The following is a 16,473-nucleotide window of genomic DNA, read 5'->3' as shown; positions in this document are numbered from 1 at the left end:
GGTGGCTCAGTCGGTTAAGCATCTGCCTTCAGCTCAGGTCATGATCCCAGGGTCCTGGAATCAAGCCCCGCATTGGGCTCCCTGCTCGGCGGGAAGCCTGCTTCTCCTTCTCTCACTCCCCCTGCTTGTGTTCCCTCTCTCACTGTGTCTCTCTCTGTCAAATAAATAAATAAAATATTTTAAAAAAATAAAAATAAAATAAAATAAAATAAATTGCACTATATTCTTTTGAAAGGCATTGCATCGTTGTGAAGTTGGGATTTTGGTGGCTGCTCAGATAAAGAGCAAGTGTAGTATGAAAAGGAATGTAGAACAGGAAATGAGGGTGGTGATGTTCAGTCTCATTCCAGGGTTTGAGATTATTGTAGTTACCTAAGAATGCAATTTAAACATTACTTTTTCTTTCAATTTATATGTTTTGTTTTGTTTTTTTCCGAACAGCTACTAAGTTCTAAGGATATACAGACTTACTAAGTTGTTTTAACTATTAGGTATTGCTTTTGGCCAAGAAGGTCTGTAGAAATACTAAGATAGACTGAGAGATCGATCTGAAACTGAAAAACTAAAGCGCCAGGAACTGAGAAAGCTAGGGGACCTATGCCCTAGCCAATGGGTTAAGAGCTGAACTGCTGGGAGCATCTTCCAGGTCTGCCCATGGAGGAAAACTAGGAAAACTACTTTAAGAAAAATAAAGGCTCCCAAGTGAAGCCAACTACAAATGACTGCATCCATTACACATCTAATGAAAGAGGTAGGGCAGGGTGTGGTTTAATGAGAATTGTGTGATTAATGAGGGTGTGGGATCAATGAAGAAATTACAGAAAAGGGAGACTCAGAGAAGCAAAGGCAGGCCATGTACTGTCAATGCTTTCCTAGGAGAAAGGGGCCTGGCCCAGCACCACAGGCTATCTGATGACACCACGATTAAGATCATCCAATACGCTCCACTGCTCTGAGTCCACACCTGATAAGCATCTTCTGCTTATATTCTGACTTTCCATGTAAATTTGTTTCCAGGGCAAAAATGTGCTGTCAGGCAAACATGAGTATTTGTATCATGTAAAGAGTAAGACAGCCTTGTGGTTTTCTACACCAGTCTCTTCTAGGTACTGTTAATGTGGGGTTAGGCTCTCAGAGACAAATCACTGTGCAGTGAAACTGTGTGATACTTGTCTGGTTGTCATTCTTCTCCAGGAAGTATCTCTTTATTAATTCTACATGTTTATTTTAAATTTTAAAGAAAGTTACCTGCAGATTAGATGCTTGTCAAACTTTGACATGGCGATTAAGCTGCCTCAATAATTTGACTGAAAACAACTTAAATCAGGGATACTATCAGCTTTCACCTCATATTCTTCCCCTTTGCAGTTTTACAGCCATAGGAAGTCTTAGATAAATGCAAATTAAGAGAATTTACATCTCTAGTAAGGCTAAAATTAGATGCATTATAACACTGTACTAATTGCATAACCAATATTTGCCAAGAAAATGGATAAAACATTTCAAGGACTCAAAACACCCTAAAATATTCATTAAGATAGGATTATACTACTTAATGATTTTGCCTTTCATTGTTAATTATAAATTAAAGCTCTTCACACCTAAGTAGAGAAACACAGGTGGAGTCTTCTTATATCTTGGTTAATACCAATACTGAAAACCACCCGCTGTTGAACATTAACGGTAAGGGACAGAAGCCCCAAGGAGACAAAGCTAAGCCTCGATACAGGCATTGACAACCCACAGCATTCGGTGCCACCTTGTGAGAATACATGGAAATGCAAAAGAATGAAAGTGTACCAAAGAAGTAGTCCTATTCAAGGAAAATAAAGAAAGCCAAAGTTAAGTAAAATGGTGACTTAAATAAATGTCATTATTCATGGTATAATTTTTACCTGTTCATTAAATGGAAGAGGACTAGGTTTACTGCAGAAAATAGTAAGTTCTTGGGATACATAAGACTATTCCCATGAGGGTCTGGGTGTTGGCTGGCACTTACTTCTATCCTATAGAGGAGAATTTAGAACACTAGGAAATCCTACAGGAAGATGGTGAAGACCAACAATGAAAGAGAGAGTGAGTCAGTTAACTGCTATTTGCCTTCCAAAATCCATTTTCCTTTTCTCTCCCTACAAAAAACTGATTTTAGCTAGGAAAATGATAATGCCACTTCTTAGGAGGCACTTTAGAAATCTCAGGGCCTGGGAAACCAAATAATCTATCCTAGATAATAAAGAATTGTCCCACATCCTGTGTGATTTCTGAATACCTTAATAGAAACTCAATATAAGTGAAAAATCCATTTATAGTGACCAGATCCTATAAATTCTGTTTCATACATAATAATAAAGGGTTTTTAAATATTTTCCATCTTATTGAGATATAATTGACATATAATATGGTATTAGTTTAAGGTATATATATATAATGATTCAATATATGTATATATTGTAAAATGATCGCCACAAAAAGCTTAATTAACATCCATCACCTCAAAAATCACCTTACAAACTCTTCAGATCTAATCTCTTAGCAATTTTCAAATACACAATACAGTACTGTTAACTACAGTCACCACGCTGTGCATTGCATCCCCAGAATGTATTTATCTTGTAACTGGAAGTTTGTACTTTTGACCACTTTCCTCCATTTCCCCCACCCCCACCCTACCTCTGGCAACCACCAATCTTTATCTCTGTTTCTATGAGTGCAGTTTTTTTTTAGATTCCACATACAAGTAAAATGGTAAAGTATTTGCCTTTCCTTGTCTGACTTATTTCACTTAGCATAACACCCTCAAGGTCCACCCATGGTGTCACAAGTCAGAAATTATTTTTAAATGGTTTAACTATATACTGAATTTTTCAGGAATGCAACTACCCTATAAATTGAAGGAAGATAATACTTTACTTTGTTCAGAATTTATCAACTTTGTTTAAAACTGTATCAACAATTGTTTATTCTTTCAGAAAATCACTACAGTAAGGCCACTCAGGGGGTCTGATCACCCACACCACACCCCAGCATCTGCAGCTATCACATTCATGGTGACTCCGAGTACCTGATGACTTTATTTTTTTTCTAGTATAGCTAGAAATGCATATTGAAATACATATTATTTTACTACTCTTACTTTCCCTTTATTTCTCCTTTACTACTCTCCTTTACATTTTATTTCTTTTTTTCAGTATATGCATAAATAAGGGGTAGCTATTCACACTCCGTGAGCACACAACTAAACTATATTTGCTAGCTTCCCATGATATTAAATGTATCCATCTAACTGATCCAAGTTCCAGTCAATGGTATGTGGTATGTGCTGTTGCTGAGCTGCTTTTAAGAAGCAGTATGCTTGGGGCACCTGGGTGGCTCAGTCGGTTAAGCATCTGCCTTCGGCTCAGGTCATGATCCCAGGGTCCTGGGATCGAGCCCCACATTGGGCTCCCTGCTCGGCGGGAAGCCTGCTTCTCCCTCTCCCACTCCCCCTGCTTGTATTCCTGCTCTCATTATCTCTCTCTCTCTCTCTCTGTCAAATAAATAAATAAAATCTTAAAAAAAAAAAAAAAGAAGAAGAAGAAGGAGTATGCTCTCTTTTCCCTGTTTTCTGGATACAGATAATAATATGGCCACAAAATGAATAGTAACATGAGCCATAAAGTGGAAGGAACATTCATGTGTAATGAAGATGGAGAAAAGTCATCTGCTGACCATGAACATACATGCTGGACTGCTCCAAGAGAAATAACTAAATCTCTGTTTTGTTTGTTTGAACTACTATATACACTTTGGAGTCTATTTGGTATAGTTGTTCAGGCCACCCTAACTAATACAGGTTATGGTATCCATAAATTTCAATTCAGAATAGTGGAGGGCAATACAAATCATTTGTTATAAAAAGGAGGATTTCAGTCCAACCTGATTAAGAACCATTTCCGTAGTCTACACTTCTCAGTACAATAGCCACCAGACATATGTGGCTGTTAAGCACATGCAGTATAACCAGCCCAAATTGAGATGCGCTATAAGTGTGAAATACAAACTAGATTTCCAAGACTTAGTATGAAAAAAATGTAAAGTATCTCAACAATAATTTTGAATATTGATGATTTGTTGGAATGATATTTTAGATATATTGGGTTAAATTAAAATGCTATTAAAATTAATTTCATGTGTTCTTCCTTGCTTTTTTAAATATGGTTACTACAAAATTAAAAGTACATGTGTAGGTCACAGTAAACTTCAACAGTAGTGCTCTCTACACCTTCTTGCATTGGTTCTCATCTCCTGGATGCCAAGTTACTGACTGTCTCTGATTTAGACAGAAGTTTTGACTCTGGTCAGTTCCTTAATTTGACATTCTCCATTGTTTCAGTGAGAATTTCCCACTTGCTGGGAGGGAACACTGTCGACTCCACAAGCCTGAGTATTTTATGCCTCCATTATTAATTATTAATTTTTAATTATTTCTAAAAGGTGTTATGTGAGAGAGAGGGGGAACTTCAGACAATGATTCCAAGGGGAGGAAATAACCATTAAAAGAAAAAGAAAATGATAATTCCTTTTAATTAGAGGAAAGGTATTATGGTAGATACTGATAAATGATACTAATTTATAACCACTCCCTTCTCTTCCAACCACCTTCTACTGTAGCCATTTCAAAGCTAACTGTTTGCCTTTTCTGACTCCCTTGCTGGTAGAAATGGCTACATGACACAGTTCTGGGATGACACATAAGCAGAAGTCTACTGAGAGCTTCTGCGAAAGTTTTTGCTCTCCTGGCAAAAAGAATAAAAGAAACCAGCATTGCTCATTCACCTTCTTCCTGCTTTGGACACAGACTTGATATCTGGAGCTGCCGCAACCATACTGACATTAAGACTTTAAAAACAAGAGAAACATCGAGAGAATCGCAAAGATGCTCCCTTAATGTCATTGAGTGACTGATCTGACACAAGGAATTTCTACTTTTGGACCTCTTGTTTTGTGGCTTAGAAAACAAACAAACAAGTCCTAATGGGCTAAGTTCTCTTATAGTCAGATACTATGCAAGGCACTTTCCTTAAAACAACCCACCTTACCAACGAGAAACCTGAGGTTCACAGCGACATACTAACTGTGTTGGGATGTGAACCCAGAGTTGTCTTGAGTCCAAAGCCTAGGGTGTTTCCACCACACTAACCTGCTTATATTCTCTTGTTCCCTAGCTAAGCCGTAAATTTAGATATACCCAAGTTCACTGGGAACATGTGTTGTCTTTCAAGGTCAGAGCTACCAGAGGCCCAGCCCTGGTCACAACCCAGTTCCTGCCAGTGGTCCCTGCTCACAGACTTGACCATCCAGAGGCCTCCAGCCATCTGGCCCAACCATGGGCCATCTCTCCTGCCAGCCATGGGAGCACACTTGGAGTACAACAGGCCAGGCAACTGGAGCCTCACTGAGAAAAAGGCCCCCTCCTGTCCTTCCCAGAATTCTTGACGGGACCTCTGGCCCTTCCCAGAGCTCAGTGAAATCTGTAGAAAAGTCTGCAGCTGGAATATTCTCACCCTGTTCTCCTGAATCAGGAAATGGAAAACTGCCGTGACCCAGACCAGAGGCCATAGTTGGGTTGCCACAGTGATGGGAAAACCTAAGTCCAGAGATTTCTGTTTTACAACCACAGAGACACAGGCACCCACAACACCCTCCTTACTGACATTTGCTGGCACTTTAGGTAAGAACGAAAAGCAGGCCTAGTAATTCCAAGAAAGTGCTGACTCAGAGAACCCCAGGGCTGCTGATATTCTTCGAGACTTACAGGGTTGCAAACGCTACCACAGCTAATCCATGCTTCTCTCTCCTAAGAAGGGCAAACTTGAGGCCACAGGATGACAAGAGAAGCTCAAAAACGAAAGATTGTCTCTGCCACGGTCAAAGTGACTTTCCTAACGCAGAGGTGTCCTCTTTGGTCTAGTGTGTGTTTCTATAGTCTATGTTCTCCATTAAAGAGGGACAATTCTATTACTGACTTAGTTGTGGCATTATACATAATTTCAACTGTGAGCATGGCTTGGCTTTGATTCCTTATACAAACTATATCATGCCAAAAACTATTTTTTGTACTATAATCCTAAAATAAGCATTTTTATGAGATTAAAATAATCAGAAAAAAAAGTCATTTAGTTGGTAGTTGCAATGCTAAGCATTTTTCATATACTATGTCTTTGATCCTTAAAATTATGATGATCCCACCCATTCATTACCCAAATGAGGAAAGTGAGGCTTAGAGAACTAAGTTGCCCAAGGAGATGCAGCTGGCCAACAGCAGAACCTAAATCCATATCTAGGGCTGTCTGATACCCATTTATTTATTGCCTCTGAGAAATAAGAATAGAGACAAGCACCTCGGTAATACTCAAAAGAGGTAACTTTGGATCACTTAATGCATAAATTAATCAGTCACTGGACTCCTTCCCCAGATGAGCCGTTATATATGCCAGAATCCTGTGCTGGGGCATTCAAGTTTTGGTGTAAGGGTACAGAAATCCACTCCACCTCACCCATCACCCATTCCAGACCCTGATGCACATGAGCCTTGCAGCCTTCTGTGGTATAAGGCCCCGGCAGCAGTTGGGAAACACAAAGGGCAGTCCCCATCCTGTCTCTTGTTTTGCAGAATCCCAGTCTCCCTGTGAGAAGCTGTGAGACTGCACCTTCAGGAAGCTGGTTAGGTACCCCAGGGCCAAGACTGTGGTGCCTAGGCCGGGGATGTGAGGAGCAGTCCTCACAGGACAAACCAGGAGGATTCGGATAACTTTGAACTGAGCTCCTATTGTTACAGTTTCTGTTCCAAACAATACAGGTAGAAATTTTAAAAAATGAGGACTTTGTACTTATAGAGCCTTCAGTGACTATATGAGCAGTGACCAATGTGGAAGAAAGACCAGAGAATTCCCCAGAATGTCTGGATTGTATAAGATGTCCCCACCTAGGATACAACTCTGCTATGGGGAGAGGTATTCCAATAACAGAGATTGTATTTCCTTCAAACTCAGGAAGATAAGGTCTTGGGAGCAGATTAAATATGATTTAGAGAAAGAAATGTGTCTTTTTTAAAAAATTTTTATTGTTAAGTTAATCACCATACATCACATCATTAGTTTTTGATGTAGGGTTCCATGTTTCATTGTTTGTGCATAACACCCATTGCTACATGCAGAACGTGCCCTCCTTAGTACCCATCACCAGGCCAACCCATCTTCCCACCCCCCTCCCATCTAGAACCCTCAGTTTGTTTTTCAGAGTCCATCATCTCTAATGGTTCGTCTCCCCCTCCAATTTCCCCCCCCTTCATTCTTCCCCACCTGCTATCTTCTTCCTTTTTTTTCTTAACATATATTGCATTATTTGTTTCAGAGGTACAGATCTGTGATTCAACAGTCTTGCACAATTCACAGGACTCATCATAGCACATACCCTCCCCACTGTCTATCACCCAGTCACCCCATCCCTCCCACCCCCCGCAACTCCAGCAACCCTCAGTTTGTTTCCTGAGATTAAGAATTCCTCGTATCAGTGAGGTCATATGATACATATCATTCTCTGATTGACTTATGTGGCTCAGCATAACAACTTCCAGGTCCATCCACATCGTTGTAAATGGCAAGATCTCATTCCTTTTGATGGCTACATAATATTCCATTGTGTATATATACCATTTCTTCTTTATCCATTCATCTGTCGATGGACATCTTGGCTCTTTCCACATTTTGGCTATTGTGTACATTGCTGCTATAAACATCGGGGTGCACGTACCCCTTCAGATCCCTACATTTGTATCTTTGTGGTAAATACCCAGTAGTGCAATTGCTGGATCATAGGGTAGCTCTATTTTCAACTTTTTGAGGAACCTCCATACTGTTTTCCAGAGTGGCTGCACCAGCTTGCATTCCCACCAACAGTGTAGGAGGGTTCCCCTTTCTCCGCATCCCCGCCAACATCTGTCGTTTCCTGACTTGTTAATTTTAGCCATTCTGACGGGTGTGAGGTGGTATCTCATTGAGGTTTTGATTTGGATTTCCCTGATGCCGAGCGATGTTGAGCACTTTTTCATGTGTCTGTTGGCCATTTGGATGTCTTCTTTGGAAAAATGTCTGTTCATGTCTTCTGCCCATTTCTTGATTGGATCATTTGTTCTTTGGGTGTTGAGTTTAAAAGTTCTTTATACATTTTGGATACTAGACCTTCATCTGATATGTCATTTGCAAATATCTTCTCCCATTCTGTTGGATGTCTTTCGGTTTTGTTGACTGTTTCTTTTGCTATGCAAAAGCTTTTTATCTTGATGAAGTCCCAATAGTTCATTTTTGCCCTGGCTTCCCTTGCCTTTGGCGATGTTTCTAGGAAGAAGTTGCTGTGGCTGAGGCCCAAGAGGTTGCTGCCTGTGTTCTCCTTTAGGATTTTGATGGACTCCTGTCTCACATTTAAGTCTTTCAACCATTTGGAGTCTATTTTGGTGTGTGGTGTAAGGAAATGGTCCAGTTTCATTCTTCTGCATGTGGCTATCCAATTTTCCCAACACCATTTGTTGAAGAGACGGTCTTTTTTCCTCTGGACATTCTTTCCTGCTTTGTCAAAGATGAGTTGACCATAGAGTTGAGGGTCCATTTCTGGGCTCTCTATTCTGTTCCATTGATCTATGTGTCTGTTTCTGTGCCAGTACCATTCTGTCGTGATGATGACAGCTTTGTAATAGAGCTGGAAGTCCGGAATTGTGATGCTGCCAGCTTTGCTTTTCTTTTTCAACATTCCTCTGGCTATTCGGGGTCTTTTCTGGTTCCATACAAATTTTAGGATTATTTGTTCCATTTCTTTGAAAAAAGTGGACGGTATTTTGATGGGGATTGCATTGAATGTGTAGATTGCTCTAGGTAGGATTGACATCTTCACAATGTTTGTTCTTCCAATCCAGGAGCATGGAACATTTTTCCATTTCTTTGTGTCTTCCTCAATTTCTTTCATGAGTATTTTATAGTTTTCTGAGTACAGATCCTTTGCCTCTTTGGTTAGATTTATTCCTAGGTATCTTATGGTTTTGGGTGCAATTGTAAATGGGATCGACTTCTTGATTTGTCTCTCTTCTGTCTTGTTGTTGGTGTATAGGAATGCCATGGATTTCTGTGCATTGATTTTATATCCTGCCACTTTATGAATTCCTGTATGAGTTCTAGCAGTTTTGCGGTGGAGTCTTTTGGGTTCTCCACATAAAGTATCATATCATCTGCAAAGAGTGAGAGTTTGACTTCCTCTTTGCCGATTCGGATGCCTTTGATTTCTTTTTGTTATCTGATTGCTGTGGCTAGGACTTCTAATACTATGTTGAATAGCAGTGGTGATAGTGGACATCTCTGCCGTGTTCCTGACCTTAGGGGGAACGCTCTCAGTTTTACCCCATTGAGAATGATATTCACTATAGGTTTCTCATACATGGCTTTTATGATATTGAGGTATGTACCCTCTATCCCTACACTCTGAAGAGTTTTGATCAAGAAAGGATGCTGTACTTTGTCAAATGCTTTTTCTGCATCTATTGAGAGGATCATATGATTCTTGCTCTTTCTTTTGTTAATGTATTGTATCACGTTGATTGATTTGCAGATGTTGAACCAACCTTGCAGCCCAGGGATAAATCCCGCTTGGTCATGGTGAATAATCCTTTTAATGTACTGTTGGATCCTATTGGCTAGTATTTTGGTGAGAATTTTTGCATCCATGTTCATCAAGGATATTGTTCTGTAATTCTCCTTTGTGATGGGGTCTTTGTCTGGTTTGGGGATCAAGGTAATAAAACAAGTTTGGAAGTTTTCCTTCCATTTGTATTTTTTGGAACAGTTTCAGGAGAATAGGTATTCATTCTTCTTCAAATGTTTGGTAGAATTCCCCTGGGAAGCCATCTGGCCCTGGGCTTTTGTTTGTTGGGAGATTTTTGATGACTGCTTCAATTTCCTTAGTGATTAAACGCCTGTTCAGGTTTTCTTTTTCTTCCTGGTTCAGTTTTGGTAGTTGATACATCTCTAGGAATGCATCCATTTCTTCCAGGTTATCTAATTGGCTGGCATTTAGTTGCTCATAAAATGTTCTTATAATTGTTTGTATTTCTTTGGTGTTGGTTGTGATCTCTCCTCTTTCATTCATGAGTTTGTTGATTTGGGTCATTTCTCTTTTCTTTTTGATAAGTCTGGCCAGGGGTTTATCAATCTTGTTAATTCTTTCAAAGAACCAGCTCCTAGTTTCGTTGATCTGTTCTACTCTTCTTTTGGTTTCTAGTTCATTGATTTCTGCTCTGATCTTTATGATTTCTCTTCTCCTGCTGGGTTTAGGCTTTATTTGCTGTTTTTTCTCTAGCTCCTTTAGGTGTAGGGTTAGGTTGTATATTTGAGACCTTTCTTGTTTCTTGAGAAAGGCTTGTATTGCTATATACTTTCCTCTCAGGACTGCCTTTGCTGTATCCCAAAGATTTTGAACAGTTGTGTTTTCATTTTCATTGGTTTCCATGAATTTTTTAAATTCTTCTTTAATTTCCTGGTTGACCCATTCATTCTTTAGTAGGATGCTCTTTAGCCTCCATGTATTTGAGTTCTTTCCGACTTTCCTCTTGTGATTGAGTTCTAGTTTCAAAGCATTGTGGTCTGAAAATATGCAGGGAATAATTCCAATCTTTGGGTACCGGTTGAGACCTGATTTGTGACCTAGGATGTGATCTATTCTGGAGAATGTTCCATGGGCCCTAGAGAAGAATGTGTATTCTGTTGCTTTGGGATGGAATGTTCTGAATATGTCTGTGAAGTCCATCTGGTCCAGTGTGTCATTTAAAGTCTTTATTTCCTTGTTGATCTTTTGCTTAGATGATCTGTCCATTTCAGTCAGGGGGTGTTAAAGTCCCCCACTATTATTGTATTGCTGTTGATGTGTTTCCTTCCTTTTGTTATAATTGCCTTATATAATTGGCTGCTCCCACGTTAGGGGCATAGATATTTACAATTGTTAGATCTTCTTGTTGGATAGACCCTTTAAGCAGGATATAGTGTCCCTCCTCATCTCTTATTACAGTCTTTGGTTTAAAATCTAATTTGTCTGATATAAGGATTGCCACCCCAGCTTTCTTTTGGTGTCCATTAGCATGGTAAATGGTTTTCCATCCCTTCACTTTCAATCTGGGGGTGTCTTTGGGTCTAAAATGAGTCTCTTGCAGACAACATATCGATGGGTCTTGTTTTTTTATTCAATCTGATAGCCTGTGCTTTTGATTGGGGCATTTAGCCCATTTACATTCAGGGTAACTATTGAAAGATATAAATTTAGTGCCATTGTATTGCCTATAAGGTGACTGTTACTGTATATTGTCTGTGTTCCTTTCTGGTCTATGTTGCTTTTAGGCTCTCTCTTTGCTTAGAGGACCCCTTTCAATATTTCTTGTAGGGCTGGTTTCATGTTTGCCAATTCCTTTAGTTTTTGTTTGTCCTGGAAGCTTTTTATCTCTCCTTCTATTTTCAATGACAGCTTCACTGTATATAATATTCTTGGCTGCATATTTTTCTCATTTAGTGCTCTGAATATATCATGCCTGTCCTTTCCGGCCTGCCAGGTCTCTGTGGATAGGTCTGTTGCCAATCTAATGTTTCTACCATTGTAGTTTACATATCTCTTGTCCTGAGCTGCTTTCAGGATTCTCTCTTTGTCTCTGAGACTCATAAGTTTTACTATTAGATGTTGGGGTGTTGACCTATTATTATTGATTTTGAGAGGGGTTCTCTGTGCCTCCTGGATTTTGATGCCTGTTTCCTTCCCCACATTAGGGAAGTTCTCTGCTATAATTTGCTCCAATATACCTTCTGCCCCTCTCTCTCTTTCTTCTTCTTCTGGGATCCCAATTATTCTAATGTTGTTTCATCTTATGGTATCGCTTATCTCTCGAATTCTGCCCTCGTGATCCAGTAGTTTTTTATCTCCTTTTTTTCAGCTTCTTAATTTTCCATCATTTGGTCTTCTATATCACTGATTCTCTCTTCTGTCTCATTTATCCTAGCAGGTAGCGCCCCCATTTTTTATTGTACCTCATTAATAGGCTTTTTGATTTCGACTTGGTTAGATTTTAGTTCTTTTATTTCTCCAAAAAGGGTTTCTCTAGTAACTTCCATGCTTTTTTCAAGCCCAGCTAGTATCTTTAAAATCATCATTCTGAACTCTAGGTCCGACATCAAACTAATGTCCATATTGAGTAGGTCCCTGGCAGTCAGTACTACCTATTGTTCTTTTTGTTGAGGTGATTTTTTCCATCTTGTCATTTTGTCCAGAGGAGACTAGATGAATGAGAGAACAAAATGCTAACAGGGTAACAACATCCCCAGAAAATATACTCTAAACAAATCAGAAAAGACCTGAAACAGGGAAAAGAAAGGGAAAGAAAGAAAAAAGAAGAAAAAGAAAAAGATAAAAACAGAACAAAAAAAAAAAAAACAGAATATGATCAAATATGATCACGCTGGTGCATAGATCAGTGCCACACACTAGATTTTGGGTGTATTTTTGTCTGTTAGAAGAAAAGTGCCTCCCAAAATTTTAAAGAAAGAAAAACTTACATATGTACAAAAATAAGGGTTGATATGATGAAGGGATGGAATATGACTGTAAAGATGAAAATTATAAAAAATTTTATAAAAGGAATTGATAAAATAAGTTGTTTGAAAAAAGAAAGAAGACAATTTATAAAAGAAAAAAAAGAAAAAATGGGAGAGAATGTGGTCAGGCAGGAGACTAGAACAAAGCCATACACTAGAGATTCAGGGTATATTTTGATCTGTTAGAAGAAACTGTATCTCAAAATTTTAAAGAGAGAACAACTTATATATATATGCCAAAAATAAGGGTAACTACTACGAAGGGATAGAATATGACTCTCAAAATGAAAAATAAAAATGTTTTTTAAAAAAGGGATTGATAAGATGTTGGTTGAAAAAGGGAAAAAGAAAAATTTCAAAAAAAACAGTTAAAAAAATTAACTTTGAAAGACTAAAGAATCATAGTAAAAAAGCCATCAATTCTACGTGCAGTATTCCCCTAGCTCTGGAGTTCTGCCATTATCATTGATCGGTAAACTTGGTCTTGTCTGGCTGTTCTTGCTGATCTTCTGGGGGAGGGGCCTGTTGCCGTGGTTCCCAAAAGTCTTTGCGGGAGGTGGAATTGCCCCGCCCTTGTCAGTCTGGGCTAAGTAATCTGCTCGGGTTTGTCTCCGGAGCTTTTGGTCCCTGCAGTTTCCCTATAGCTTTGGAGGATGAGAATGAAAATGGCAGGGAAAAAAAAAAATGGCGGCCTCCCAATCTCCGCCCCGGAGGACCTGAGAACTCGGGGCCCCACTCCTCAGTATGCCCCCAGAGAAAAGCAGTCAGTCACTCCCATCTCCCCGTCTCTGGCCGCACTCCATGCTCACCTGGCCTGTGACTGAGCATTCCTCTCTGGCACACGACCCCGTGTGGAGTCTCCAAACCCAGCAGATCCCTGAGGTGCGCTCCCGCGCCGCTCCCCCCCAGTGGAGGAAGGGGAGTCTCCCCGGATCTGCCGCTTGTTGGGTCCCTGCTAGAGGAGCAGTGGCCCAACTGGGCCGTGGATCACAGTTTATGGCAACCCCGAGTTGAGAGCCCATGCCTCGACTCCATCTCTGCAGCCGTCTCTGCAGCCGGCTTCCTCGCCCCAATACCTGGGAGCTCTGCTAGGTCATCCAGGTCTTTCTGTGACCCCGAGGGTCCTGAGACCACACTGTCCCGCGAGGGTTCCACCTGCCGCTTAGCCACTGGAGTGACGTCCCTCAGCGGTGCCGACTTCTTAAAAGTTCCAATTTTGTGCTCCACGACTCTATCACTTGCCAGAAGCGGCTGACGGAGGCCCCCCTCCCCCGCCGTCTATCCTCCCAAATAGCGCCTTGGATTCACTTTTCCGCACATCCTACCTTCCAGAAAGTGGTCGCTTTTCTGTTCAGAGACTTGTTCCTATTCTTTTCTTTGATCTCCTGTTGAGTTCATAGGTGTTCAGAATGGTTTGATCCCTCTCCAGCTGAATTCCTGAGACCAGACGAAATCCAGGTCTCCTACTCCTCCGCCATCTTGCTCCGCCTCCCAGAAATGTGTCTCTTTTAATATCCCATGTTGTAGGGTTAAATTCATACCAACTTCATATTCTCTGTGATGGAACTAAGGTAGCTTTGTTGCTTTTTTCAGGTGTAAAAGATGAGGAGAGTAACTTGCCACCTTATTCCTCTGTGATGTGTGCTAAGGACAATTTCACACCATGCTTCTAAGACAGGTCTAACTGTAATTTAGGGTTTGGTACGTATCTCCAGTTTCAGTAATCAAAGTTATGTCAACATTCGCTAAGTGAATAAGAAAGAAGAGTATTCTGGTAATGACAATTTCTCAGGGTTGTGCATAGGCTCAGAAAATTTCTAGACTTTTATGAACAGTAGCCTCTCTTTATTCCCAAATGCTCAATGGAAATCAATGCATTAAAATTAGGTCCATAAGAGCTAAGAATAAAAGACAAATCTTGAAGAGAACAAATAACCTCACCAATGCTCATGAACCCTTAAAACCAAACTCTCTTAAGGTTAGATCTTAGGAAAAACCTCCAACAAGAATGTAGGAAGAACATCATGGTGGCAGCTGATATCAGTAGTTATTTCCTTTCCCTTCCTCAAAATCTTTTTAGCTCTGTTCTTTACAACCTCAAAGAAATGTACTCCCTTAAGGAAGATCAAATTGCACCCAACAGCAATAGGAATGACATCTATGAGATCTGACCCTCCTCCAGCTATTCATTGGAACTCTGGGAGAAGCTGAAGGGATGTCTAAGACTTGGGTACACTGTTCATCCAGGTTCAAGAGGCAGGGCCCTTCCCAACAAGATCCCCCGCAACAAAATCTAAAATACAAATTAATTTCCCCCTTACCTGAGAGAATGGCAAACTGTCTGTGAAGTTGTTCAATTATGTCCACTGCCACCAAGGGCCTGATTTCCTGCTGCATAATTTCATCTGCACAAATGAAATACAAATTAGGTTAAATTTGTGTAAATCACAAAGAGAATTTAAAAGGAAGTGGGGGGGGGGAAGGGAAGTTTCACTACTAGGGAAATCTGGGACTTATCTACATATGGTTATAGGCACATTATTCTCTTGAGAACTCTATTCCTGAGATGCAGGAATGGATCTGGGTTTTGTGTGGTGTGAAGCTTATACCCAGGAGCACAGGAACACATTCCTAGAGCCTCTCCCAAGGCTTTAGGAGGGTCAACACAAGGAAGGGGCCCTGAAGCTTAAGCTTCAGCAGCTTCACAATATAGCTGCTGGGATGGTCTCATTACCAAGGCAGGTACTCAGGGACCTGCCTACTCCTTTAGGTCTTACACACAAACAATCTAGGTCACCAGAGTTCATCCCAAGCTGGGTCATAAAATCTATCTGACATTTATGAATGTTCTTGGCTTTTTGTTTCCTTCCCTCCCTCATTCCTTCCTTTTTGCCTCCCTCCTTAATTACCTTTCGTCTCCTTCCAGAATACTTCAAGGGCCTCTTCCCACTGCCAAGCATGTTTAAGGAGACACTTCTCTATTTTGCTAATTAAAGATACTCCATACTGAACAAAAAGTTACAGGCTTCCAATGCAAAAATTCAAATCTTTCAAGCACAAACCTACCAATGTCTTCTAATCCTAAGAGTGATTTGTAAGCCCTATGATTTGCATTCTATCCATTTGGGGGAACAGGATTAGAGAGGGGAGAAGACTGAATGGAAATCCTTAGCTGGGTTGGAAATAGGAAAGCATTTTCACACTCTCACTGCCTAAGATAGTATTATCCTCATTTAATTATAACCCAGAGAATCTAAAAAAATGAGCTGGTTATTATTTCTAGAGCAGTTAAACATCAGATAAGATTAAGGCAGAGTCAAATAGTCTTGTACATTGATGCTAAATAGGAACCTGCCATTGATTTAGCCTGGAGTCAGGGTAATGGTATGATATTGTAACGTTGACCAATAGGAAGGTTATATTTTGGAAGCTCCTCCCAGAACCTTCTCAGCTTTAGCGTGAAAGTTAAAGGAGATGATATATATGGGGATGTACACAGTAGATGCTCGGTAAATACTAGTTATAGCCCTTCATCTGGAAAGGCCTTTCCCATATTTGTTTGCTGAAAGTTTTTTCTTTTTAAGATTTTATTTATTTACTTACTTATTTACTTATTTATTTATTTATTTGAGAGAAAGTGCTTGTACATGAGCAGGGGAAGGAACAGAGGGAAAGGGAGGGGGAAAATCTCAAGCAGACTCTCACTGAGTGCAGAGCTGACCGGGGCTCAATCTCAGGACCCTGAGACCATGACCTGAGCCAAAACCAAGAGTGGGACGTTTAACGGACTGAGCCACCAAGGCACTCCCTGAAAGTCTTG

General features: G+C 40.2%; 1 protein-coding gene and 1 long non-coding RNA gene across 4 annotated transcripts in view; one reads left to right on the top strand and one right to left on the bottom strand.

Moving 5' to 3' along the window:
- MCF2L2 (MCF.2 cell line derived transforming sequence-like 2) overlaps positions 1 to 16,473 on the bottom strand; it is a 259,995-nt gene that overhangs the window by 216,188 nt on the left and 27,334 nt on the right. For all 3 annotated transcript variants that reach the window (XM_073896615.1, XM_073896620.1, XM_073896623.1), the window contains exon 2: positions 14,975 to 15,058. In XM_073896615.1, the coding sequence (XP_073752716.1) occupies positions 14,975 to 15,058 (84 nt within the window). The remainder of the gene's footprint in view (positions 1 to 14,974; positions 15,059 to 16,473) is intronic.
- The window catches only part of LOC141373437 (uncharacterized), a 30,108-nt gene that overhangs the window by 1,434 nt on the left and 12,201 nt on the right, over positions 1 to 16,473 (top strand). The gene's annotated exons all lie outside the window — the stretch shown is intronic.

The sequence above is a fragment of the Callorhinus ursinus genome, unplaced genomic scaffold (assembly GCF_003265705.2).
Source record: "Callorhinus ursinus isolate GAN/ISIS: 27379988/994484 unplaced genomic scaffold, GSC_fseal_2.0 scaffold1, whole genome shotgun sequence".
Taxonomy (NCBI): domain Eukaryota; kingdom Metazoa; phylum Chordata; class Mammalia; order Carnivora; family Otariidae; genus Callorhinus; species Callorhinus ursinus.
The sequence above is the reverse complement of the archived record's forward strand: the minus strand, read 5'-3'. Positions and strand labels throughout refer to the sequence as shown.